The sequence below is a fragment of the Perognathus longimembris genome, chromosome 3 (assembly GCF_023159225.1).
Source record: "Perognathus longimembris pacificus isolate PPM17 chromosome 3, ASM2315922v1, whole genome shotgun sequence".
Lineage (NCBI taxonomy): Eukaryota > Metazoa > Chordata > Mammalia > Rodentia > Heteromyidae > Perognathus > Perognathus longimembris.
Genome location: NC_063163.1, coordinates 107,666,569 through 107,694,557, shown reverse-complemented (window position 1 = coordinate 107,694,557; position 27,989 = coordinate 107,666,569). Strand labels below are relative to the sequence as shown.

Sequence of the window (27,989 nt, the reverse complement as noted above, 5' to 3'; positions counted from 1 at the left end):
AAGAGGCTGACAGCTGAGGATCAAGGTTTGCAGACAGCTTGGACACACAAATTCAAGAGACTATCTCCAATTAAACAGCAAAAAGCCAGAAGTGGAGGTGTGGCTCAAATGGTAGAGCCACAAGCCACTAGCCTTGCAAGATTCGGAGTCTCACTAACTGCCACAGAGATACACACACGTCGCTATCTTGGAAATGAGCACTATTGAAGACTGTACAAAAAAACTGAAAGATTGAGCCAGGTGCTGTTGGTTCATACCTATAATACCCTGGCTACTCAGGAGGCTAAAATGAGGTGGATCAAGGTTCAAAACCACCCGGGGAAGACAAGTCTTGGAAACTCCATTTCCAAAATAACAAAGGCTGGTACCATGGCTCCAGTGGTAGAGCATGAGCTGAACAAGCAAGCAGAAGGAGTATGGAGCCGACTTCAAACTCTAGTACCACTAAAAAAAAAAAAATTAAGTTTTACTACCAGCATTTCTAAATGCGGAATGACTGCCTTTTATGTGCTTTTTTTTTTTTTTTTTGAGACAGGGTCTTGCTATGTATCCCTGGTTAACCTCTTACATGTGTGCCACCGTAGCCTAGTGCCTCTTGCCTTTTAATAGTAGTACCACAGAGAACTACTTCCTGGTAGTTATGAGGATGGTTTGAAAAAGATCACAGTATTTCTTCAACTTGGAACTGAAAAGCAAATGCTTTAAGTTATAGAAATGAGGCTACTTATTTAATCAGTCTCGTAGGTCACCCCCACACCCTTCTTAACGGAGGCTAGGGTCACGTGCTTGCTACTCAATTGCTTCCCTCTAGAGCTACAGCCAGCCCTGTTATGTTTTGTGATGGGGTCTAAGTTGTCAGGCTAGTCTCCAACTTGTGGTTTTCTTGCCTCAGCCTTCCAGGTAGCTGGGGTGTACGGGCATTAGCCATAAAAGTCTCAAACTTTCCTGCCCGAGCTGGCTTTGAACCTAGATTGTCAGCTCTCAACCTAATGAGTAGCTAAGATTCCAGGCGTGAGTTGGCGAAGCAGGGCGCGGCAGCCCTCCTGGTCTACTGCCGGGTGACCGCCATGCAATGCCGATTCTGCCAGCACAACCGTAACAACCCTTCGAGGCCTAGGCACACTTCCACAAGCCACGGCAAATGCCTCGTGAAATCTGTCAGGGATCCCTTAATAGTAGTCATCAGAGCTTTTTAAGCTATTTCTTGAACAAATTAGCAGACAAATCCTTAGCAAGATGGGTTCTCACTGAAAACAGGTAGGATATCCTTCCCTCCTCCCCTTTAAGCTTTTTATCAGAGAAAGGTCCGTAGTACCTTAAAAACTCGCCCACGAGCAGTCTCCAGTACCCGTAGTTTAGGATATGTACGTTGGGCCAGTTTCTCTGAGCAGTTTCCGCTTCTGGTCACGTGTCTATGGTAAACTGGCCACGCCTCCCCACCGAGTCTCCTTCCGGTCCGCAGACCGACACGTCACTCCTCGGCGCTCAACCAAACCCCTCGGAGCACGTTCTTTCCGCGCTCGTCGCTCTCATGCGCCCACCTATGACAGCTCGTTGAGAGCGCGTAGTCCCGCCTCTAACCTCTTTAGTGATAGCTGTAACTACCAATTAAGAAGTGGGAGCGCGGCTGGGTCCACGCCTCCCAACTTGACGGATAGCGCTATAGGCCTATCGTTCTCCGGAAGTGTCGTCTTGGTTCAGAGCCAACCAATGTGGAGCGACCTGAGAGGCGGGACCCGGCTGTTGCCAGGGTTGGGTGCGCCATCTGAACGGATGGCCGAGGGAGAGGAGCGGCTTCTCAAGGAACCGTGGCCAGGTGAGAAGGCCTTAGGGAAAAACTTGAGAATTAGCGGCCGGTGCAGTTCAGGAGTATGGCGGGTGTGAACGAAGTGCAGGAGGCAGGGTTCTGAGAGGTGGTGGGGAGCGGAGCGTGGGGCTTTGCCGTGGAGGGGGGCGTGGGGTGTGGTGTGGGGGGGCCTCCCAGAATGGAAAGAAAGCTTGGGAGGGTCGGCGGAGCGGTGCTGGGAGCGGCGTGGATGGGGGGCGTGGGAACGGAGCGGTCCTGGGACGAGTTCGGAGCGGAAACGACGTCGGATGCCGAGGTCCCAGGTGAAGCTGGGGGTTCCGCGGCGGGTGGGGTCGCTGGTGGTCAGCCCTGGGGGTGGGGAGGGAAGGAGAGGGGTTGGGACGCGAGGCCAGGGCCGACGTGGGTTGCGGGGTGGGGATGAGGGGTGTTCAGAGTGGAGTGGTGAGAGAGGGTGTAAAAATGTGTGGTTTGAAAACGAGGGCAGCCTCAGAAGCTAGCTAGGGTGGGACAGCATGGCGATGCCTGCCGGACACAGTTAATGTGAAAAAGCAGATGCTGAACGTGTGTGTGTGTGTGTGTGTGTGTGTGTGCGCGCGCGCGCGCGTGTATGTGCATGTGCATGTACTGGGGTTTGAACTCAGGTCCTAGGCGCTGTCTCTGAGCTCCTCACTCGGGGCTGACGGCTCTACCCATTTGAGCCACAACTTCACTTCTGGCTTTTCTGGTGGCTGAGTTGAGATAAAAGGTCTTACCGGATCCGAACAGGCTTTGAACCTGTATCCTGGGATCTCAGCCTCCCGAGGATTTACAGGTGTGAGCCACTGTCACTCGGCTTGAGGCTGATATTTTGAAGAAAATGGTTTTTGCCCTTATTTGCTTTGGCGGTGTGAGAAAATGGCCCGGGACATAAAAACTCCATCAGATTAAATTACCGCCGTTACTCAGGTTTCAAGCCCAGATCCCTCATGCGTATTTTCTCTTACTTACTCAAGTGCGTGGTGTGGATCATATCAAACTCAGTGGTGTTAAATTTGTTTCTATTTTAGTCATTCTAGAAAAAAAAGAGCTGCAAACCTGAGAGAAAGGACTGACTTCTTAGGTCTTCAGTGCAAGATAAGAATTCCTTTTGGAATTGTAATTAGACACACACATCTAAAAATGTCCTTTTGGACCTGTTAGACTTAGTGGTGTTGGAATGAGGAATGTATGATTCTTCAACCTTTCCACCTAGTTCCATGTTACTTTTTTCCCCCTTTGCAATAAAAGTAGGAAAAAGATGAAGAACATTGCTGGCTTTTAATTTATTTCTGTATAGTTTTGAATAATTTTAACATAGCTTTTGTTCTTTATCCCTTCGTCCTTCACCAGCAGCTGCTGTGGTAAATTGGTACATGTAACTGTTCATCAAGTGAACACCACTCAGAACAAACAGTGCACCAACTGCTTCCTTGGACATTTTAATCCAGTTTTTTTCCTCTGGCCTTTTTTCTGGTTCAGTAGGAAGCATTTTTTTTTTCTTTTTAGATTATCATCTGGTGCCATGAATTGTCTCTGTATCATGGAATCATTTAAGTCAGCAGGGTCGATTATGAAGATAGGATGCCTTGAAATCTGCTTTGAAAGGGAAATACATATATAGCAGTTGAGAGTGTGAATTATGGGATTTAGTGTACAGTGGTCTCTGTATGTGAATCTTCATGATTGCACGATTGCACCCAAATTGGTGATTGCTCATCCAGTTTACTTAATACAACCTCTGCTGGAATTTGAAATAGAAGCTCATAGGCAGTCAGTTGAAACTTCAGTTTAGAACTGGAAATTGTGTGTATTCAGTCATGATTTCTATTTTTCCTCTTTCAATTTTCACTTCTCTACTTAATGTTCATTCTCTACTTGTTTTTATACATTCATGCCTTTTCCCAAACTCTTTCTTTCTTCATTTTATTAATTTTGTTGTTGTTGTTTGCCATCTTAGTTGTATCTCTTCCCTCCACCATGTTTTTTAGTTTTATGTTTCTGCTTTACTCCTATTGTACAATAATATTGCTGGTTGTGAAGGAATGAGTGGGAAATAGAATTATGAGTAGCATTTTTTCTTTTTTTTCAATACGGTTCTGGAGGGTGGAACCAAGTGCATCTTGTGTGCTAGACAAGTGCCAGTACTGGGACTTGAACTCGGGGCCTTGAACTCTCATTTCCCTTCTTTACTCCTGGGTAGTGCTCTATGCTTGAACCATACCTCCAATTTTGGCTTTTTTTTCTGGTTAATTGAATTAAAGAGTCTTGGATTTGTCTGCCTGGGTTGGTTTTTGTACCTATTTCCTCAGCTCTCAGTCTCCTGAGCCACTGACATTTGACCTTTTCCAGCCCCTTTGAAAAAATGTTATTTTGAGTCATGGTCTCACCAAGATAACCAGGCTGACCTAGAATTTGTAATCCTCCTGCGTTAGTTTCGCAGGGATTACAGCATGTTTGCTATTAAATTTTGGTTACCTTTTTTAGTCCTAACTTGTAGAGCTGATTGTGTCTGCTTCTTTGCTTTGCTTTTGGCAAAGCTTGGGTCTTGGTATTACCTGGTATTTTTATTAACTCATATGTATATTCAGATTCTTTCTCATTGTGGAAGATTAAAGTTAATTTAACTAAATTGAGGGTATTCATTATCCTATGGTGTTGATTTTTGTGTTTTAGTTATTTAAAGTATTATCGGGTGTGACCCATTGGTGTCAAGATGACTAAACTTGGATTTTTGCGGTTGTCCTATGAGAAGCAGGACACACTTCTAAAACTTCTCATTCTGTCAATGGCTGCTGTGTTATGTGAGTATTCACATGGCCCTCTTCCTTTGGGGATGGGAAGGAACAAACCTTGAAAATACTTTTCTTAAAATGCCTTATTTTAGCAGGTTGGTATTCTTCACTGTAGTTTGGTGAAGACAAAATAAGACACAAAAGCATGTAAGAATCAAGGCTAGTGATCATAGGAGGAAAATAGGAAGTGTACTATACCAGTTCCTTTCCTCAGGGCTGAAACAGAAATGATGACCATTGGATACTAAATTTTATAAAGGACTCAGTACTTACCTCAGTGACTTTTTTTTTGTAACTTTAGTATTTTTGAAATTCTCTTGAGAAGTTACCGTTTTTCAGATTTTCTAGCTCTTAATGAGTTGTAAATACAGGTTGACATACCTCTTAGTTTGCTCTAAGATTATGGTTAGTTTGTGTGGTCAGTTTATGAAGAAGATAACCCAAGTTCAGTACGGTGTAAGCAGATGTGATGCTATAGGCTACACACACACACATATATATGTGCTATATAGTTGGAAATATAGATGCTGTAGTCTAACTTTGTTTCTTCTATGTTTGAGGAGCTAGAAAAAGACTTTAGCCAGCATTTCCTGAGATTGGTGTGTTGGAGAATCCATTTTTTTCTATAAGGCTATTTACTGTTCTTCTGTTGTTCTTTCATGGCACATTGTCACTAAAATATTAATTCTCTGGTTTTTGCAGCTTTCTCCACTCGTCTCTTTGCTGTCCTGAGATTTGAAAGTGTTATCCATGAGTTTGATCCGTAAGTACCTTTGCTTGGCCTACTATTAGAATAAGCTCGCCTTATTTCTAGATTTATTTCATGTGTCTTTGAGAAAATGCAGTTTAAAAAAAAAACAGCTTTTTTTCTTTGCTCTAATTCTTTTGTATGTGTATATGTGTGCTGGTACTGGGGCTTGAATTCAGGGCCTGGGCACTGTCCCTGAGGTCTTTTGCTCAAGGATAGCACTTTACCAATTGAGCCTCAGCTCCACTTCCAGCATTTTGTGGTTAATGGGGATAAGAGTCTCATGGATTTTTCTTGCCTAGACTGGCTTCCAACCCTGCCTCCTGAGTAGTTGGGATTACGGGCATGAGCCATCAGTGCCTGGCTTCTTCTTAAAAAATTATTCCTATTACTAAGTAGTTGTACAAAGAGTTAACAATTCCATAAGGAAAAAAAGTTTCTCAAAAATATTTTCAGGCTGGGGATATGGCCTAGTGGCTAGAGTGCTTGCCTCGTATACATTAGGCCCTAGGTTCGATTCCCCAGCACCACATATACAGAAAATGGCCAGAAGTGGCGCTGTGGCTCAAGTGGCAGAGTGCTAGCTAGCCTTGAGCAAGAAGAAGCCAGGGACAGTGCTCAGGCCCTGAGTCCAAGCCCCAGGACTGGCCAAAAAAAAAAAATTTTTTTTTTCAAAAACTCAGTTGATGTAAGCAAGCCCTTAGTTCTATGTTATCATGAGTTTATAAATTGTTGTGTGATCTGAGTGTTTGTTTCTTTGTTCTTAATTTTGTGAAAATATACCTCCCCCAAACAAACTGCTGCCTAAAAAGCAAGGTAAAAGTTAGGATAACTCTCCCAAGCCAAACACATAATATATTTTAAAAGACAAAGTGAATGTTTTAGATTTGCTGAAAGGCTGAAGGCTTTTAGTGGAAATTGAAGTTGGGTATAGGTATAGGAAAAAAAGAGTCATATGTCTCCAGTACAGTATTGAATTCTCCATGGCCTGAGCTTTAGAAGTTCTTCCTTAGCAGCAGTCTCCTTGGAACTGGATGCCCACGGTACCAAGCATAAGCGTTTACTGCATTTTCCTTTGGGAGTCATTTAAGTTCACCGGTTTCAGATTCTATTTCCAGTCAATTCTCAGTGATAATGTATTGTCAGTACATTTAGGAAAACCCTTTGAGATTTCCAAAGGGGATGATTATCTCCTCTTTGTTGGAATTAAACAAATGAGTCTTGTGCACTCATAAAATGTGACAGATTATTGCTATTAGGCCTGCCTATCCCTTAAGGTCTGGCAAGACTTGAGAGTAGTCTGGCTTCCCTTTGGTCAAGAATAGTGTTTCAGAGTGAGGGAAGGAGAAGAATATTCAGGACTCTAAAGGGAATCACAGAGTTATGAATTAGAGATCCAGGACTTTAAAGTTTGATTTGATCATTTATAGAAAGTTAGCTTATTAAGTCCTAAGGTGGTGTGAAATAATAAAACTAAGAGCTGGGTATGTGTTGGTGTGCTCCTGTAATCCCAGCACTGCAGAATTAGTCAGGAGGATTGTGTGAGATTAGCTATGGCTAAGTAGTGAAACCCTGTCTTAACAATAAGAAATAAAACCTATGAGTTTGGTTAAGGATTCTGTTTATTAGATTAAAAATGATATGGATCCTCAGTATTAATAACTAACATTTATTAAGCATTCAGTTTGCTCCAAGCACTATTTTACAGATGATGTCTAAATCCTTGCAGCAACTGTATGAGATATACTTACTGTTACTTCTTTTTACTAATGAGGAGACTCAGGAGTTGTTAGACATTTAAGTAGAGGAGCCAAGATTTGATTGTAATATTGTCTTAACTTCAAGGCTGGTTTCACTGTTATATTGCCTGAAGTTGAGGCTTAGGAAGAGTTTGGGGAGGTTTTTTGTTTGTTTATTTGTTTTTTGGCAGTTATGGGAGGATGATGGCAGAATTTCATTTTGACATTTCCAATCATGTATACAATGTGTTCTACTCCAATTAGTCTCAACCTGTCACTCTTCCTTCCTCCCTAGAATCCTCCTAGATTCCTCCTAGAATCATGATTTTTTAATCTATACCATTTTTCTTTTTGATGGTCCTATGGCTTGAACTCAGGACTTTGTTCTTGCAAGGCAGGCACTCTACCCCTTGAGCCATGTCCACAACCCTTTATGCTTATTTTTCACAAAGGGTTTTGCATTTGTTTTGTCAGGTTGGCCTGGGCTTACACTTTCCTACATATTCCTCCTGTGTAGCTGAGATGACAGGCATGAATCACACGTAGCATTTTTTGTTGTTGTTGAGTTGAGGTCTTGCTAACTTTATGCCTGAGCTAGTTTTGAATGTGATCCTCCAATCCCTGTCTCCAGAGTAGCTGGATTACAGGCATAAGCCTCTGCGCCTAGCCTATTGTACTATAAAGAATAGCCTATTCGATTCTGTACATTTGTATTTGGAAATATTAAAGGCTTATTTAGCTTAAAATTTTTAATTATTATTATTCAGAGGGGTTAGTGATTTTTAAAAATCCTATCTGGGGTGAATGCGTGGCTCAGTAGTAAAGTGCTTGCCTAGCTAGCAAGTATGAGGCCCTAAGTTCAAATTCCAGTAGTTCTAAAAATGAAAAAAAAATACACTTTTACTTTTTAGAGCATTGACTAAAAAGTTTAAGGTACGTGCCTGGTATGTTAATATTGTTATGTAGATGTGTGTATGTGAGCACACACATCAGTCCTGGGCGCTGTTAATGAGATTCTTTTTCTCAAGGCTTCATTCTACCACTTGAGCCACAGCACTACTTCTGCCTTTTTCAGAGTAGTTTATTAGAAATAGAGAATCTCATCGACTTTTCTGCTCTGGCTGGCTTCAAACTGTGATCTTCAGATCTCAGCCTTCTGAGTAGCTAGGACTGCAGGCATGAGTCACTAGTGCCTGGCTTTATGTACTTATATTAAAGGATTTTGAAGTATTACGCATATTCTTTTCTTCCCATCCCTCCCTTCTTCCCTTTCTTTCTCCCTTCCTTCCTCCCTTCCTCTTTTCCTTTTCTTCCCTACCTCCTTTCTTCTTTCTCACCCTTTGTCTATATCTCTTCCTCCCTTTTTCATTGACCCCATGGCTTCATGCATGCTGTGGCAAGTGCACTACCATTTGATCCACAATCCCAATCCCCTCTCCTTTTTTTTTTTTTTAATCCGACTGTTTAGGGATTCTTTCTTAGACTCTCTAGATGAGAAATACTGAGATGAAGTGGTTAGCAAACCAAAGGTATCTGTTGTGTAATCATAGAACTGGAAGGGATCGTAGAGATTATGTGTCCTGTCTTTTCCTTTTGTAGAATAGGAAATGGGCCCTGGAGCATAAGTCCCATCAGACCTACTTATCCTTCCTTTGTCTCACTGTGCCTTGTACTGGTAGGGCATCATTTATACACATGTTGACTGCCCTTTCTCCGTATCCCTCTGTCTCTGACAGTTCTCAAAATAACACTCATCTGTGATGAGTAGAGATTTCTGCCATCTGCTGCTTCTCCTTACTTCAGCTACCAAAACTTGACTGACCAAGGAGAAAACAGGGTTAGGGAGGCAGGCACAGAGGATGATTAATTGACTATCTGAGCTAATTAAACCATCCTAGTTTGATACCCATTTATATATTGCTTTATTTTTGCCTCCACGCTCCACCCCCCGCCCCCCACCCCCATTTATTTTCTTTCTTTCTTTTTTTTTTTTTGCCAGTCCTGGGGCTTGGACTCAGGGCCTGGGTGCTGTCCCTGAGCTTCTTTTTGCTTAAGGCTAGCACTCTACCACTGGAGATGCAGCGCCACTTCCGGGCTTTTTCTGTGTATGTGGTGCTGAGGAATCAAACCCAGGGTTTCATGCATGCAATGTGAGCAATCTACCATTAAGCCACATTCCTACCCCCCCCCCCACCCGGTTTCTTTTTAAATGAGAAACAGGAAAGAAGGACTTGGATTGCTTAAACCTAGAACAGTGGCCCTAAGCATTTCATGTCACATATTTTTTGTGTAATCTATAATTTTAAGCTACAATGTCAGTGGATTATTTGAAATAATATGAGGAGGCCTTGTTAGAGGTTTTAAGACTCATTAAGTTTTTGTTACAGTGTGGGTTGGAATTTTTTCATCCTGCATATGGTTTTATACAAGTAGTGTGAAGATGTTCAGTACTTGGTGTTATCTATGGGTTCTTGTATGTAGTACAGAATTTTTTTAAAAAATGTGTTTCTGTCACTTGAAAAGACCCAAAATCTACCAGAGTTTACATTTCAGTGGTCTTATCTTTTGATTCCTTGAGCTTTTTTTACTGGTTCTTTTGCCTGCCACATCCCAGCCTGGGAAAATATCACACTTGAGTGCTTTCTGATAATACTAAGATCTCACTTCCTTCTGAGAAAAACAGTGTCCCACTTTGAGACAAGCACGAAGTAGAAATAAGTAGGAGATTTATGTTAATGTTCTAACACGGGATAATTTTGGATGCCAAACTTACTTTTATCCAAGTAATGGTAAATTTCTCAATAAGGAGAAATATTCACTACACATTAGTGAAAGTAACTAAATAGGAAGAAGAGGAGACAGTTATATTTTTTTTCTTCCTCTAGATATTTTAATTACCGGACGACTCGCTTCCTGGCTGAGGAGGGATTTTATAAATTCCATAACTGGTTTGATGACAGAGCCTGGTATCCATTGGGACGAATTATTGGAGGAACAATATATCCAGGTGAGGAGAAAAGGATTATGAAAAAGTAAATATAGTATGTAAATGATAGAGAATAGTTTATTTTTCATAGTTTCATTTTGTAACACCAGTAGTTTTATCCTGATTATAGATTTCCAAAGTGTATCTTACATAAGACAGGAGAATGTATGTGGAAGAAATGGAGATGGGTGGTTTTTCATACCTTCTGAACTTGTGATTAAATTCCTAGGAGAGATATTTAGAAGATTACTGACTACATTTGTTGTGCTAGTATTTCCCTGGTGGTTTGTCAAGACCTTCTAGTCACTCTTTGGGTTCTTGGATTGGCCCTTTCTCTCAAGTTCTTTGTCTTACCAGGACAACCTAATGAGTTTCTTCTTTCTATTACAGGCCTAATGATCACGTCTGCTGCAATCTACCATGTGCTCCATTTTTTCCACATCACTATTGACATCCGGAATGTCTGTGTGTTCCTGGCTCCTCTTTTCTCCTCGTTTACCACCATTGTAACATACCACCTTACCAAAGAACTCAAGGTGAAGGACTTGGGGTGACAAGAAGCTTGGGAATGAGTGTCATTGAACTTCCCTAGTAGATGCTGGAAGATGGGGGACTGAGAGGCTTAGAAGGGCAGAAAGATAGAGGCTAATGACAGCATCTACTGGGCTGAATTAATTTCATTCTCCTCTTCCTCCCTAGCATGTATGCTTTTTAAAAAAAATCATTATCAACTTTTTTCCCTTAGGAAAGGTATTTGAAAATCAAGTTAATTTCTTTATAAAGAAAAAAATCATTTGAAATTCAAAGTAGGTTTAGATTTTGAAACCTTTATTAATGTAAGGAAAAGGGGAAAAACTGCATGAAGCTTTGCAAAGTGGTTATTTCTATAGAAAAGAATCACTTAACAATTATTTATTCATTTTTTTAAAAACATTCATTCAAAATTCATAAGCCACTCAAGGTTTGTAATTGACTTGATCATGCTTTTTTCCACCCAGGTTTCAGCTTTGCTGATCCTGGTTTCCTGAAAGCTATTTTGCATCTTTGGCTATAGTGTTATGGAAATACAGGAGACAAGACTAGTAGGAGTGTTTGGGAAATCTGGGTTTAATTTGGAAAAATTTTTGTCCTCTTCCTTGTTTGTTGCCTTTGTCCTGAATTTAACTCTTTATCAGTAGACAAACGTGTGTGTGTGTGTGTGTGTGTGTGTGCGTGCGTGTACTCTCACTTGCCATATAGCTCTGGTTGGCCTCAGCCTCCCCAGTGCCTACCTAATAAGTCTTTTGGAGTCTGGGTTATATTTTGTTTCTTTGCTGAGCTCAAAGGTTACCTAAGCTCTTTGCATTTTCAGTCCAAGTGAGATAGAGTCTTGCTTTGTATTCCTTGAACTCAAGGGATGTATGTAGCTTTGAATGCAAAGTCTTTCTCTTAGCCTCTTGAATGCTGGCATTACAGGCTTATGCCATCATGCCCAGCTATCTTTGTTAGCTTTTTAACTTAGATAATTATTTTCTTCCTTTGATATGTTGCCTTTTTGATGCCTTGCTGGTGACTGGTGTTCTTGTGCTGTACATCAATATTAAAGGAAAGGACTGATAAGCCTGGGAGTTTTTGTGGACCAGTAGCCCATTCTGGAGCAAATTCTGATGTTTTCAGCGTCTCTGTGTGTGTATGTTTGTGTCTGTGTGTATCTGTATCCATCTCTCTCTTTGTTTCAGACAGGATCTTAGGATGTAGTTCAGCCTGGCTTTGAGTTTGTGCATCAGCCTGCTAGGATTGTGGGCATGTACCCTCATTCCCACAAGCTCACATTATTTGTCTATCCTAAATGTATGTGTACTCAATTTAGATTTAGTGTCACAATGGAGACTTGATTGTGAAATTTTTGTGGTTTTTTTGGTGGGGTTTTTTTGGTTGTTTTTTTCTGTAAGCATTTGTCACATCTACCTGGGAAGTTGTTGGACTCCCTCTAGGTCCATTATAAACTGATCAGTCTAGGTGTTCTGTTCTTTCATAGGTGTGTTGGAGTTAACTCCTTAGTACTGCTCTTTCCTTACAGGATGCAGGGGCTGGGCTTCTTGCAGCTGCCATGATTGCTGTAGTTCCTGGATATATTTCTAGATCTGTAGCTGGATCATATGATAATGAAGGTAAGATTTAAGTTGCTGAAGGAAATCTGTTACTATCTAATGGAACTTCTTAAAGTACAGTAGTATTTGGCAATAATAATAATCCTTAGTAATAATAAAAATGGTACCTGATGGGTAGAACTGAAATGGACAGGAAGAGTTCTCAGGAATGTTTTATTCACCTTCTGTCATCTCTTCTAGGAACATAGTGAGAATTTTGTGACCGAGCCTTTTGCTCTGTTATTTTTTTTTTCTCACAGAATGCTGGATTTCTTTAACACTTTAGCCACAATTCCATTTTGACTTTTTGTTGCTTAACTGGTGATGAGTCTCCCAGATTTGTCTGCATGGGCTGCCTTCGAACTGTGATCCTCCGATCTCAGACCTCTGAGTAGCTAGGATTACAGGCATATGCCACTTGTGCTCTGGTACCTAACTGTGAGAACTTTCCTTAACAGCTTTTGTTTCATCTCTAGAGTAAGGTTGATCATTTGCTTTATTTTCCTAGTTAAGGGCTTTGGGTATAGTTTAAGTGGTAGAATGCCTTATTAGCAAGCACAAAGCACTGAAAATATAAAAACTATAAAATAAGAATTTCCCAGATAAGGAGTATAAATATCTTTAAAGTTATTACTTTTCTTGATATTTTACTTTATATTTCATTTGTTTTGTGGTACTGGGGCTTGATCTTAACCTTGAACTTCTAGGCAGGTGCTCCACTCTTTTTTTTTTTTTTTTTTTGGCCAGTCCTGGGCCTTGGACTCAGGGCCTGAGCACTGTCCCTGGCTTCTTCCCGCTCAAGGCTAGCACTCTGCCACTTGAGCCACAGCGCCGCTTCTGGCCGTTTTCTGTATATGTGGTGCTGGGGAATCGAACCTAGGGCCTCGTGTATATGAGGCAGGCACTCTTGCCACTAGGCTATATCCCCAGCCCAGGTGCTCCACTCTTGAGCCATGCTCCTAGCCCTTTTCTTTTCCTGACTGATGGTACTGTACACTTAAGCCACATCTCCAGTTCTGTGTTTTTGTTGGTTAATTGGAGATAAGAATCTTGAGGATTTTTCTGTATGGACTGGCTTCAAACCTTGATTGTCAAATCTTAGCTTTCTGAATAGACATTATCTAGATGTGACCCATGGGTGTCTGGCGGTTCTTTTACTTTATTTTAGTTATCATTTTTTCATCTTTAAGTAGTATACAAAGGGGTTACCATTCAACAAATGAGTTTGTAAGTGCAGTGCACCCTGACGGTTAGTTATTTTAAGTAGGTAGACTCTTACATTATTGTCTTGGGTAGCCTTGGCCCAATATCCTGCTACCCTACCTTTCCTGTGTCACTGGGACCACAGATGTGCTCTGCAGTATTCAGCTGGTTAAGATGGGATCTGCCTAACATTTTGCCTGGGCTTCCCTTGAAATTGGATCCTCCCAGTCTCTTCCTCCTTAGTAGCTGGTATTATAGGCATGCGCCACCATGCTTTATTTTCAGTTCAACATATATTTGGGAATATTACTGAGAAAACAGTGTCATACAGATAATAAACTCCTTTTAGCTCATATTTAAGTTGAAGGGATTGCTAGTAAATAAAATTTACATTGCACATATTCTATTATGGGATATAAAAATAAACCTATAAATGTAGGTGCAAAGTTGTGTATCTGTAATTTCAGAGTCTTGAAGGGTGAGGCAGAAGGATCATAATTTTAAGCCTATGTTAAGCCAAGTGTAGGACAAAGATCCTGATTTGACAACCACTTCCTGGTAAAAACAAAGAAATTCCAAAAACTACCTAAACAACCCTTCCCTTCTTTCAATAAAAGGCAAATATTGATCTGTTACCATGATAGAATTGTCATTGGAGTACTTGGGAAATACAGTGTAAGGAGAGTTAAGTTTTGAGTTGAGGAAGACCTTTTGGAAGTGATTGGAGTTGAGGTGGGCCCTGATGTTTGAACATCATTAAATAAATATTTAAAGAAAGTAACAACCAGAGACTGTGGGCTAGCTTTGTTAACATTTATAGATGGGATGGTACCTGATAGTATGTGCTGCATGTAGGACTTAGCAGGAAGTTTAATACCTGGAAATAATAATAGTTGGCTAAATGCTTACTATATGCTAGTGTTCCATCTGTTTGATGTACATTAATGACAATTGTCTCCACAGTGGTTTTATGAAGCAGATACAATTAGACTTTTGGCAGGAAACAGACAATGGGAAGTAAAGTAATCTGCCTAAAATTACACTTTTACTTAATAGTACTGCTAAGAATACATATCCAGGCAGTCTGTTTCAGGATAGTGTTACCAGCCATTATGCTAACATGGTCTCTTCTTAATTTTTGGTGTGCTTTTTTCCTCCCTGGCAGGGATTGCCATCTTTTGTATGCTGCTCACCTATTACATGTGGATCAAGGCAGTAAAGACTGGTTCCATCTATTGGGCTGCCAAGTGCGCCCTTGCATATTTCTACATGGTAACTATATTTGTGTGTGAATTCCCTCCCTCCCTCCCTCCCCCAAGTCTTTTTTTTTTTCCTAGTACTTTTCTTGGAGCCCAGGGTCTCATGTTTGTTAGGCAATTAATTTGCCGCTGAGCTTTACTTCCAGTCCCTCTATATATTAATTTTTTTTTCTTTCCTCTCATAGGTCTCTTCATGGGGAGGTTATGTGTTCCTGATAAACTTGATCCCTCTCCATGTCCTGGTGCTTATGCTAACAGGCCGTTTCTCCCATCGCATCTATGTGGCCTACTGCACTGTTTACTGCCTGGGCACCATTCTTTCCATGCAGATCTCCTTTGTGGGTTTTCAGGTGAGCCCTAGACTGAGTAGGGTTTTCAGTTTCTTCTTTTTTTCCTAAGCAGTTCTGACTAGATTGATTTATCTTAGAAGAATAAGTCTTAGATCTTTGATCCTGGACTGCTTATGTCAACAGAAGCAGCAATAGAATCATTGGTTGTTAAAACCTGCTTCCAGGAATGTGTTCATATTTGCTTGAAGATGTTTAATGGCTCTTACCTAAATGGCTTAGGTTAGAGGGATAAGGAGGATGTTTTGATGGGTGTTGTCCCAGTTACTAAAAAAATTGATAATTTAACAAAATTACAACTTTACAAAAGTATTATAATTTCTAGTCCTTTCTAATGCTAATGATACCATTAATGACAGTAAATCCTGATCTTAATGGGACCTAATGTGGAAGTTCTTCAAGAAGCAGAACAAATATCTTTTAAGCAGACAACTATTAAGTTAGAGAATCATATGGTATATTTGATATCTCATTTTAAAATGCTAATGAAAGTAGAATATTCAGAGATTATTTCTTTGCTGATTGTATGTAATTGCTAACTACTGGGAAATGTAGAATGAAAATATTCCATAGCCCTTAAAGAAGTTAGTCTTGTTTGGAGGAAAGAAATAAATACAGTTGTCTGTAACCTCTGTTAAATTATTGTCATTCTGAAAAGTAGTTTACAGACATGAATTGTCTGGAAACTTGTTAGAAATACAGATTGTAGATCCCTAACACAGCTACCCAATCAATAACCCATGCAGTAGGCTCAGCAACCTGTTGCAACACTCCCAGTTCCACTGACAACAATTCCTACTAGAGTTGGAGAACATCTGGTTCAAGTTCTGGAAGAGATCCAGAGTGCCTGGCACATGGAGTAGCATATGGTTTGTCAGATATGTCTTCAGTATATGGAATTTGGTGGATATTGTAGTCTAAGTTAATGCATAGCCTGACCGAAAGGTGATTATGGTGGCATATGGTTTGCTTTGGGGGACTCCATGTCTTCTGTATTGGTCCTGACTTCTACAGGAACCTCAGTGCTCATGTGACACCTTAGTCTGCACTAGATCAGGATAATGCAGGTCTCAGATAAACTCATTATATTTTATTGTTTAAAGTATTGCTATACATAATGCATTTTTTCTCCTCTACAGCCTGTGCTTTCATCAGAGCACATGGCAGCCTTTGGAGTCTTTGGTCTCTGCCAAATCCATGCTTTCGTGGATTACCTGCGTAGCAAGTTGAATCCACAGCAATTTGAAGTTCTTTTCCGAAGTGTTATCTCTTTGGTAGGCTTTGTCCTACTGACTGTGGGAGCTCTCCTGATGCTGACAGGTGAGAACAATCACAGCTTTTAGGATTAAATACAAAGTGGATATTGATGATATGTCCTGGCCACAGAAAACTGTATTTTCTTTCAGTTTCTCTTTTTTATTTCAATCATTGAATTCTTTCTTTTAAAATTACACTTAATCTGCTTGTCAACCCAAGATTTAGATTCAGTAGCAGATTGTATATTAGAGCTGTTCTTAAATCATACCCAGTGAAAAGACTGTATCTCACCTTGATAATCTTTTTACTTACTTTTTTCTTTTCCTGCATATTGGATTATAGAAATCCTTAAATTCCTTGTTGTACCATTATGTCATGACACTGGTTTAATCCTGTAGAAACTAAATTATGGCTATTTATAGTTTGATCTGAGTGCCACATTTTCTTTCTCCGTTTTGTTTCCTAGTCTGTTTTTTGTTGTGGTTTTTTTTTGTAGAAATAATGTATTGCTTACTTTAAGACGAGAAAATGTTCTTAATGTCTAAAATTGGCCTTTATTCAACAAAATCAGGCCTAAAACGTTCCAGAAAGTTTTTCTCCCTCTATTTTGAGTCTCCCTCTACATTTCACTTGTATTGTAGCTGTGTTGATAAGAGTACTCCCAAGTTTAAAAGGGAAGGCGTGAATATAAGAGTTACTGCCGTTAAAGCAAACAGATTCGTTTTGATCTTTGGGAATCACCAAAATGGACTGTTGTGATTAGTTAAGATAATAACATGCTTGTATTGGGAATATTTGTGACATATATACTACCTCTTGGTTGCCAGGAAAAATATCTCCCTGGACGGGGCGTTTCTACTCACTGCTTGATCCTTCTTATGCCAAGAACAACATCCCCATCATTGCTTCTGTGTCTGAGCATCAGCCCACAACCTGGTCATCCTACTATTTTGATCTACAGCTCCTCGTCTTCATGTTTCCAGGTCTGTTTGCCTTGTGTTCTGAAGAGGCCGCCTATGTCAGAATCACCTTTTGATTCCAAATGTATCAACTGCCTTCATCCTTGTTTTTGTTTGCCTCTTCTTGCTGTGCAGGACAGAAGGTGGCTAAGCATAATTTTTTAATGTGTGAAGCCGTATAGAAGTTGAGGTTACAGTCTTAGCTCACAATTTTCTCTTCGTTTTTGTTGATAGAACTCAATATAAGTTTTAATTCCAATTTTTATTTAGTACTTGTACTGTATTTCCCCCTGCTTAGCCCCATGACTTCTTTTTGGCACTATTGGAGTTTTATAATGGCATGCTGCAAGTGAAGTTTCTTTATTGTCTTCTGGTCAGTCTAGATAATAACCTTAGAATTTTCCAGTTTTAGGGATTTAAAAAAAATAACTTTTTTAAAATTTATTTTTATTGTGAAAGTAAGTACATATTATAAAAGTAGCAAAGCTCAGTAAAGTGAAAAAGGTAAACGTTACAGGAACTTCTACCACCTATATTTAGCCACTCTTAGCATTTTAATATATGTATTCATCCACTTGTTTTATATGATTTAGGCATACAGTTTTTTTCCCTGTGCATAAAGAATTATAATAGGGCTGGGATTGCAGCTTGATAGTCAGAGCAGATTGCCGGCCTAGCTTGCATTATGCCTGGGTTCAGCACTATTTTTTTAAAAAAGAAAAAAATTCTGTTATTTTGTGTTTTATAGAAATAGTTAAGATAGATCATTCAATTTTTTCTTTGCTGTAGACATGTGTTTGTTAGTATATAGAAGATTGTAGTAAGCATTTTGCACATTACTTAGATTGTTGTTTTAGGATAAATTCTATGAAGTGGAATTGTTGGATTAAATTTGTGAAGTCATCCAGTCATACAAGAAAGAGACAAGGGTCTAATGGGCTTCGCTGCTTTCTACTTCTTTCCTCTTTTGCAGTTGGCCTCTATTACTGCTTCAGCAACTTGTCTGATGCCCGGATTTTTATCATCATGTATGGTGTGACCAGCATGTACTTTTCAGCTGTAATGGTGAGGCATGTTCTTGGTCCTGGCAAAACTTTCCACCCCTCCCTTTGAGGTGCCTTTTTATTTGTTTCTACGTGGAAGGATGACTATGTAGCTATTTCCTTCTGAGTACGTAGATTTGTGAGTACGTAGATTTGTGAAGCTGCTTGCTGTTGTTTTGTGTGTCAATACTGGGGCTTGAACTCAGGGCTTATGTTTTTTACCTTTTTGATGATGGCTGGCATTCTTATCACTTGAGCTATGCCTCAGCCTCTGGCTTTTTGTTGGCTAATTGGAGATAAGAGACTTTCAATTTGTCTGCTCTGACTGGGTTCGAACCGTGATTCTAAAATCTCAGCCTCGTGAGTAACTAGGATTATAGGTGTGAGCCACTGGCACTTGGTGAGAATCACAACTTGAAGTCAGCCTGGGAAAAGGGGGGCTGATGCTCAGGTGCCATGACTGCCTGCCTAGCAAGCACTAGGTTTTTGAGTTCAACTCACTTGCCATTGCTCCCAGAGGAAGAGGTGATTTTTAATTTTATTCTTGAAGGCCTGGGAGTAGATTGCTAGATTCTTAAGAGAGGAGGGACTTTATATGATGTATTAAGATAGTCATAGGGCTGGGGGTATGGCCTAGTGGCAAGAGTGCCTGCCTCATATACATGAGGCCCTGGGTTCGATTCCCCAGCACCACATATACAGAAAATGGCCAGAAGGGGCGCTGTGGCTCAAGTGGCAGAGTGCTAGCCTTGAGCAAAAAGAAGCCAGGGACAGCGCTCAGGCCCTGAGTCCAAGCCCCAGGACTGGCCAAAAAAAAGATAGTCATATTATTTTGATTCTAAGCCACTATTAAGAAATACATCTTAGTCTAATAGGCTAGATCATTCCTGTAATCCCAGCACTTGGGTGGTAGAGGTGGAGAGGTCTCCAGTTTGAGGTTAGCTTGGACCACAGAGGAAGATTATCTCATTAGAGACTCTTGATTCTCACAGATAAAAAATATATGTGTGTGTATGTGTGTGCATATATATGTATATATGTATATTAATACTTTTTTTGAGGCAGTATCACTGTATACCCTGGGGTGCCCCCTATATAGCACACATTTAGCTCAGTCTTCAGGTCTTTAGGCTTCAGCCTCCCATATGCTAAGATTACAGGCATATGCCACCACAGGGCCAAGAAATATTTTGCTCCATTATTCTGGACACACATACATATGTACCCACGTAGAATGCAACAAAGTTTAAGACATATATGCTATTATAGCCATACTAAGTATTTTCTGTTCTAGAAAAATCATGTTTGAAAGGCTAACTTGACATCATAGTCCATTAATAAATCTGTAATTTGTTAAACACTGATCACGATTACTGTCTCTTTTAGGTGCGTTTAATGCTAGTGTTGGCACCTGTTATGTGCATTCTTTCTGGCATTGGAGTTTCCCAGGTGCTTTCCACATATATGAAGAATCTGGACATAAGTCGCCCAGACAAGAAGAGCAAGAAGCAACAGGATTCCACCTACCCCATTAAGAATGAAGTGAGAACTAAGCAATCCTAACAGGCTTTGGGAACTGTGTGAATGTGTGTGCATGTGTGCATATATGTTTAGTGAGGGTGTAAAACAGCAGTGTCATAGGAAGTCAGTGGTGTTAACTGATGTACTCTGACTAATTCATCCAGTTTGTGTAATTGACTATAAGAAGCTTTTGTATGTGGTATAAATTCAGTGTGGCTTAATGCACAATTCTTTTATAGGTGGCAAGTGGGATGATACTGGTCATGGCTTTCTTTCTCATCACTTACACTTTCCATTCAACCTGGGTGACCAGTGAGGCTTACTCTTCTCCCTCCATTGTACTGTCTGCCCGTGGTGGAGATGGCAGTAGGATCATTTTTGATGACTTCCGAGAAGCATATTACTGGCTTCGTCACAATACTCCAGAGGTGAAATTTGGGAGTAGAGGGTTTGTGGGTAGGAGCGAAAGGGGAGGCATTTGATATGCTAGTGAATCTTGTAGCTTTCAGATGGATAAGAAAATTGCAATTTTGTTTTCTTACCATTTTTTTGTGTGTGGGGGGGTTGGTACTTTTTTTTTTTTTTTTGTACTATGGTTTTGAACTCAGTGCCTTAGTACTCACTAGGCAGGCAACCTATCACTTGATCTGCACCCCTAGTCTGAGAAATTAGTATTTTAGGCACCTAGTTTTAAATAAGCTTTAAAGAATCTGCTTTTGTTCAGTTTTGAGATTTCTTTAATAGGGACTTACTGAAGTATTTTAAGGTTTGTTTAGACATTTGCATTTGTAATGATGGTAGTTTTCATCCGAGAACATTTCAGTTTTATAAGAAGAAAAAAGATACAAATAAGTAGTATACATTTATTAGAGGAAAATCAGAAAATACAAATCTTTTCATTAAGTTATCCCCTAATTGTATTTTTAAATCTGTGGTACAGTGAAGCCTCAATATGTGAACCATGATCTAGCAAGGGATGACTGTACTTTTTTTTTTTTTCATGATACTAGAGTTTGAACTCAGCCTTGCACTTGGTAGTTATGATAACGACTTGTTTTGTTTTTAATTAGCTTACATTAGTTACTTAGAGATATTTCATTATTTTAACATTATAGTTTATTTTTGTATTTTATTTACTTTGAAATCAGGGCTCTTGCTCAGCTTTTTGTTTATGGCTGGCTGGTGCTCTGCTTTTTGAGCCACACCTCTAGTTGCTAACATTGTAGTACTCCAGAGCTCTGAAGTGATTTCTTGCAGTTCCTATTGGGGATAGTATTTTGGAGTCAGATCTGTTTAGTATCTGAAGTAAGAATCTTCTAAATCTTGTAGTGCAGTGATTGAACCCAAGACTTTGCACTTACTAGGCAAGTTCTCTACAACTGAGCTATGTCTGTCTGTAGCTCCCAAACTTAGGATATCTTAATCTTTGTCTATAATGTTTGTGAATTTCATTTCCTCTTCCATTTTCATGAGAAAGAATTTTGTTAGAGGTCATTCAATAAAATCACCCAATGATACTGTACATTTGTTTAAATATACAGTCTGTATAGTTCTCACTTTATTATAGTTCTTTAGATAAAGGTAGAGGGGTTAAAATATAGAGATTGTGTATGAATTATGCTGCAGTTTTCTGACTATATAAATGGTGGAGTAGCTGTCAGATTTTTTCTTTACTCAGAATCTGATAGGTTGAATTAAAACCTTCTACAAAAAGATTAAACAAGAACATACAGATAAAATTGCTTCTGATCTAAGTCCAAAAATATAAAACTTAACTCCTTCAGTTTAAAAAGAAATTTTTTTCTTGTTAAGTGTGAATAACTTTATAACTTTGTGAATGCATTGATTATCTAGGCCTTCCTGTAAGATCAAAGATTCCCATACACTCTTGCAGTTAATTTTAGGGGCAGTTAGAAGAGTGTTGTTCATTTTTTATTTTTGTTTCAGGATGCAAAAGTCATGTCATGGTGGGATTATGGCTACCAGATTACAGCTATGGCAAATCGGACAATTTTAGTGGACAATAATACATGGAATAATACCCATATTTCTCGAGTAGGGCAGGTAAGGTGGAGGAATTCTCAGAGTGTTTGGTAATGTAAAGTCTATGAGAGAAACATAGGATTTGAGATTATGCTTTGAGAAATGTCCATTTATTTTTCTAGGCAATGGCGTCCACAGAAGAAAAAGCCTATGAGATCATGAGGGAACTTGATGTCAGCTATGTGCTAGTCATTTTTGGAGGCCTTACTGGATATTCTTCTGATGGTAATATACTTAATTTTATTTCTCAGTTTAGGGCATAGATTGTGAGCAAACTAAATGAGTTTCCTATTTTGTTGTCCTTTAAGCTTACCAAGATATATTATTCTTATTTGGGAAGCTCGTAAGTATTTGTAGCCTGAGGTTTTGATACTTTGATGTTTTTGCATTAAACAGGAAAACAGCGTGAATAATTTTCACATAGGTTGACATAAATGATTGTCTTAAGGACATAGTAGTGCCACAAGTAGTAAAGCAGGGAACCTAAGGCTTAGGAAAGTGAACTTAAGAATTAGCTTTGTTTTTTGGGTGTTTTTTTTGTTTTGTTTTGTTTTGTTTTTGCCAGTCCTGGGACTTGAACTCAGGGCTTTAGGCGCTGTCCCTGAGCCTCTCTGTGCTCAAGGCTAGCACTCTACCACTTGAGCTACCGCGCCACTTCTGGCTTTTTTCTATTTATGTGATACTGAGGAATCGAATCCAAGGTTTCATACATGCTAGGCAAGCACTCTACCACTAAGTCACATTCCCAGCTAAGAATTAGCATTGTTTACTGGATTCTGGCCATATAATCTGCCATCTTACAACATATAATATATGTATGTATGTATGTACATGTGTACATCTGTCATCTGTCTCTCTGTCCATAGGTTTGCATCTATGGATTCAACCAACTGTAGATTGAAAATACTCTGGGGAAAAAATTGTCTGTATTAAAAATGTAAATTTTTTCCTTGTCACTATTACCTCAGTGTAGTACATCATAAAACTATTTCTATAGCACTTAGCTTGTATTATATGCAATCTAAAGATGTCTTAAAATATATAGGAAGATTTAAATTACGTTATTTTTTTATTTTTTTATTTTTTTGGCCAGTCCTGGGGCTTGGACTCAGGGCCTGAGCACTGTCCCTGGCTTCTTTTTGCTCAAGGCTAGCACTCTGCCACTTGAGCCACACTGCCACTTCTGGCCATTTTCTGTATATGTGGTGCTGGGGAATTGAACCCAGGGCCTCATCTATACGAGGCAAGCACTCTTGCCACTAGGCCATATCCCCAGCCCTTAAATTACGTTATATCCAAATACAGCTCCATTTTATTTAAAGGGACTTGAGCATCTGTAGATTTTGGTGTCTATAGGGGGTGTCTTGGAACCAATTCCCCATGGATATAGCAGGACAACTGAGTGTATAAAGAGGCATATGTTACCATGTTCTCTGTGATTACTGGCAAAAAGATAATTGTAGAAGAAACATCCAGGTAGAATTTCATTGCCTTAAAAATAGCTTGTACATGGGAGAGGGGAAATGAGGAAGGAGGTAACAAGTAGAACAAGAAATGTACTCACTGCCTTTCATATGAATCTGTAGCCCCTCTGTATCACACTCTGACAATAAAGAAGAAAAAAGCACATCTTTCTCACACACATATGTTTACATACTTATGAAGTCATCTTATATTTTTCTTAATGTACTTATATTTTTCTCATGTGAAAATACAATATAAATCCTATTAATATATAAAAAGCTTGTACAAAATTAAAGCAATACCTATTTATATTTTTAAAAGTTCGACCATTCTGAAGGTTTATAATAAAAAAAAATGGTGATCTCCTCCTGTTAAGACTCTACAATTTCCAGTAAATTCCAGCAGTAATTTCTTCATTTTATCTTTTAGTGCTTAGGTTCTTTCTTTGGGGCTACTGGCTTTGATTTGAGGGCCCCTAAGTGCTTTACTGCTAAGCTATGCAGTAACACTAACCCCTCATGTTTTGCTATTTAGTAGTGATCAGTTTTAGGTATACTCTATCAACTTCTTAGGTAAATAGTTTTGTTTGTTATTTCTCCTTTTTTCCTCCAAGAGTTATATATTTTACAACTCTTGGTTAAATTTAGATAAGTGTTTTCAAAATCATGTGCTTGGGCTGGTCTCAAACTTGCAACCCTCTTGCCTCTTCCTACTGAGTAGTTGGAAATACTGTAGGAGATGCACCATCACACCCAGCTAAGGAGTCTGATAATTCTTTTTTTTTTTGGCCAGTCCTGGGCCTTGGACTCAGGGCCTGAGCACTGTCTCTGGCTTCTTCCCGCTCAAGGCTAGCACTCTGCCACTTGAGCCACAGCGCCGCTTCTGGCCGTTTTCTGTATATGTGGTGCTGGGGAATCGAACCTAGGGCCTCGTGTATCCGAGGCAGGCACTCTTGCCACTAGGCTATATCCCCAGCCCCCCTGATAATTCTTAAGAACAGTTTTTGAGGAAAAATCTTTTACTCAGACCATTTTCCCTTCATTTTAATTAAGTAATATCAGTCCCAAGTAGAAAACATATGGGAAATTTTCTTGGAAATACTGACCTTTTTCCTTAGGTTACTTAGCTCCAGTAACCTTTCCTATATATTACTCTTTCCTTTTTTTCCTCTAGATATCAACAAGTTTCTTTGGATGGTGCGGATTGGAGGGAGCACAGATACAGGCAAACATATCAAGGAGAATGACTATTATACTCCAACTGGAGAATTCCGTGTGGACCGAGAGGGGTCTCCAGTACTGCTCAACTGCCTCATGTACAAGATGTGTTACTACCGCTTTGGTCAGGTCTACACAGAAGCCAGTGAGTGTTTTATAATTTTCAAAACATAGTAATAACTGTTACAGTTGATACTGTTGTGCAGGCACTGCTTTAACTGCTTTACTTTTGTTAACTCAGTTAACTTAGAGCAACTTAAAAGAAAGAACTAATATATATTAGCATCATTTTATAGATGAAGAAATTGAGTTATCAATGAGATGTTACACTGGCCAACATTTACACCACCAGTGCTAGAGTTAGGATTCAAACTTAGGCAGTCTGGCTCCAGGTTCTGTGCTTTAAAATACTCCCTTATTTTGTGTTTCAGTATAGAAGGGCGTAGTGAGGAAAGGAATAAAGAGATAGAGTGAAGCAAAGGACTTCATTTCTTCAGATGAATACGTTGAAAGGGATTTAATCAGGTGAAGTCTTCACTTTGGCTTTCACTCTCAGGGTTCTGTGTTAGGGAGAGATTTTGAAGCAGATGCAGGACCTTCTCTTCTTTGATCCATGGAAGGGTTTCTAGTGTGTTACAGAGGCCTCTGGATGGCAATCCTCAGAGGCTTGTCAGTTCCTATCTCTTAGGAGAGATCAGCTTCATGGACTCAACTAAGCATTATTTTGGACAAAACTTCATTTAGGGTAACATTTGGTTTGTTCTTACTACCCAACGCCTTTTTTTTTTTTAAGATGAACCAAAATACAAGCTAGATAATAACACAAATAATAATGTACAGCATTTACTTACTGTCACTTTAAGAAATCAGCATTGTAAAAAGTGTTCTTCTTTCTTTTTCTCCCTTTAGAGCGTCCACCAGGCTTTGACCGTGTTCGAAATGCTGAGATTGGGAATAAAGATTTTGAGCTTGATGTCCTGGAAGAAGCTTATACCACAGAACATTGGCTGGTGAGGATATATAAGGTAAGTAGATCTTACATGTCTCACAAAGCAATTCACATAGTTGCATATTAGTTCCAGTAGTTAATAAAATAGGCCACGTGTTTTTCAAATAGTGGCATTTGTAATGACATTTGTATCTGAAAAGTAGCTTGCAACTCACTTTTTAAATTTTACTCTTCTATTTTGGATTGTTATAAGGACACATCTTCGTTGCCTGTCATGTTGGCAGTTATTGCAGTAATCCTTTTGTAGCTGGGGCTGCAGTATGTAGTGATTGTCGGGCTTGAGGAAGAAGAGAAAGTTTGTTTTTCTGAACTACATTCTTCTTTCTTACTGAAGAACTTAGGAGAGTTACATGGCCTCACATAGGGATGGATTACATAAGTTCTTTTGTAAGAGAAGATTATGGTTTTGCACCACTACATCTCCAGTACTTGGAAGGCAGGGGCCTGGGGATTTCAAATTCTAGGCTACATAGTGACACTGTCCCCAAAACAAAAGGTTGAGAACTCCTGATGCAAGTGAAAGATTTTTCACTGCTCCTCACAGAGTTATTCATTTCAAAAGGCTAGCAGAGAGTAGCTAGTCTCTGATTCATACTCGGTTTATTTATTCGAAATACAAAATGAGGCAACAGAAACTAGTATAATGCGTCATAGTTTGGGTGAACCCATTTCAGTAGAAGCGTTTTCCAAAGTTGGTCTGATTATAAATATTAAACTGACATTTTTATGTTGCAGGTAAAGGACCTGGATAACCGAGGCTTGTCAAGGACATAAATGTCACATCCAGTTCTGATATACTTTGTACTGAGCACGTCATATTTAGGACATTGAAGATTTTTTTATATGCAGTTTATAAGAACAGAGCCGAATGGGATTAGAATTATCTTGAAGTCTTGCCCTGGACAGTATGGGCTGGGCCAATGGAATGATTTTTATAATTCTGAGCAAGTTACCAAATGAAATGTCATGGCTTTACTTTGGTCAATGAAAGGGGGGACTTTTTTTTTTTTTTAAATGTGCCTTATTTGTTTTGACTTATGGCTGATTTGAGGAAGGGAAACATTTATGCTGGGCTGATAGAAGGACATGCAACATACCTTCTCAATGCCTTTAGCTCCTTAAATGAACCAAGTAGGGGCATTCTTTCTTATATCAGGAAAAATACCAAGGACTAGCTCTGACTCTACATATATAAACAACTTTGTCATACTTTCTGTATTGTAGCACCCAGCACAATGCTTGCACATCGTGGGTGCTTAATAAATTTTTATTGAATGATGAATAAATGTTTGTGGGACCAGAGGAGTGCTATTTCTGGGCAGGAAAGTTAGTTTCCTTATTATTATGTTTTTATTCTCAGTGTCTCTTGTTCCTTAGTGGCTCATTGACTTTATAGGACAGAAAATAGCTAGCAAGACCTGATCTCACCAGAACTCTTTGGATGAGGGTGAGTTTTTAAGAGGAGGAATAAAATGTGACTAAGCCAGCAATGTTAAAGACTCAAACAGTGAAATTATTATCAGTTGGGAGGAAGAAACTCCTCCAACATTGTACATAGAGCTTGATGGTCAGCAGATGTTACTGACTTGGCTTAAATATAACTATACATATTAGTTTGAAATTTAGCTTTTCAATACTGTCAGTAAATAGCTGGCTCTTTGCTTATTGGCTTTAGACTTCTCAAAAACCAGTTATTTAAAGGGAGCTTCTTATTCTTAGTCTCGGGCTCTCTGTTTTTACATGACCTCTTCTAGTTTGATTGCCTGGTTTTGAAGGCCTTGCCAAATAAGCTAATTAGAAGAGGAGATGCATTAGAAGCATTGACATTAACAGTCATCTTAAGAGCACTGCCAACCTGACTGCAAGACTGGTGTACATAAACCTTAAGTCTTAAAAAATATACGGTACCTGTTTAGTTCAACATACCTAAGAAAGCAGGGAGGAATTGTGTGGCTTTTAGGTAAGTCACAGTGGTATTCATAATGGATATATTTGGGCATACTTGGGTATATCTAAGGGTTTTCCCCTCCAAGCTAATTTATGTACGATGTACTTCAATTGTAATTGACATTTAGATTTAATAGATTTGATTTCCTCTATGTAAATACATTACTTGATTTATATACAGAATTATTCCCTAGTGAAAGGTTATTCTGACTTTTTTTCAATGCAGTCAATACTAGAGATCATTAATAAGCTTCCTCTGTAGTATCAATGAGATTACCTTTGTTACATAATTCTCTTAGGAATTTGTTACTTTCTAGTTCTACACAGAGCTATCTTTTTATAAAATCTAGTTTTGTTTTCACTGTTATAGTACATTTAATATAAAAAAATCAATTCTAAACAGCAACAATAGTTTTCCTTTCTTCACTTTCCAGCTACAACCACTTTCCAACTCTGCTGCTTCTCATATTCCCTCCATATCATTAAAATGACTTTACCTTA

The 27,989-nt window shown here is 39.3% G+C and overlaps 1 protein-coding gene across 1 annotated transcript; it reads left to right on the top strand.

Moving 5' to 3' along the window:
• The first annotated feature begins 1,685 nt into the window (after positions 1-1,685).
• Positions 1,686-27,989, top strand: Stt3a (STT3 oligosaccharyltransferase complex catalytic subunit A). Its single transcript, XM_048343702.1, has 18 exons — positions 1,686-1,816; positions 4,499-4,626; positions 5,320-5,380; positions 9,990-10,111; positions 10,481-10,626; positions 12,150-12,240; positions 14,588-14,694; positions 14,867-15,031; positions 16,168-16,348; positions 17,113-17,268; positions 18,218-18,309; positions 19,674-19,829; positions 20,048-20,236; positions 21,756-21,872; positions 21,974-22,076; positions 24,489-24,677; positions 25,442-25,557; positions 26,277-27,989. The coding sequence occupies exons 2-18, from the start codon at positions 4,539-4,541 to the stop codon at positions 26,313-26,315; spliced, it is 2,118 nt and encodes a 705-aa protein (XP_048199659.1). The 5' UTR covers positions 1,686-1,816; positions 4,499-4,538; the 3' UTR covers positions 26,316-27,989.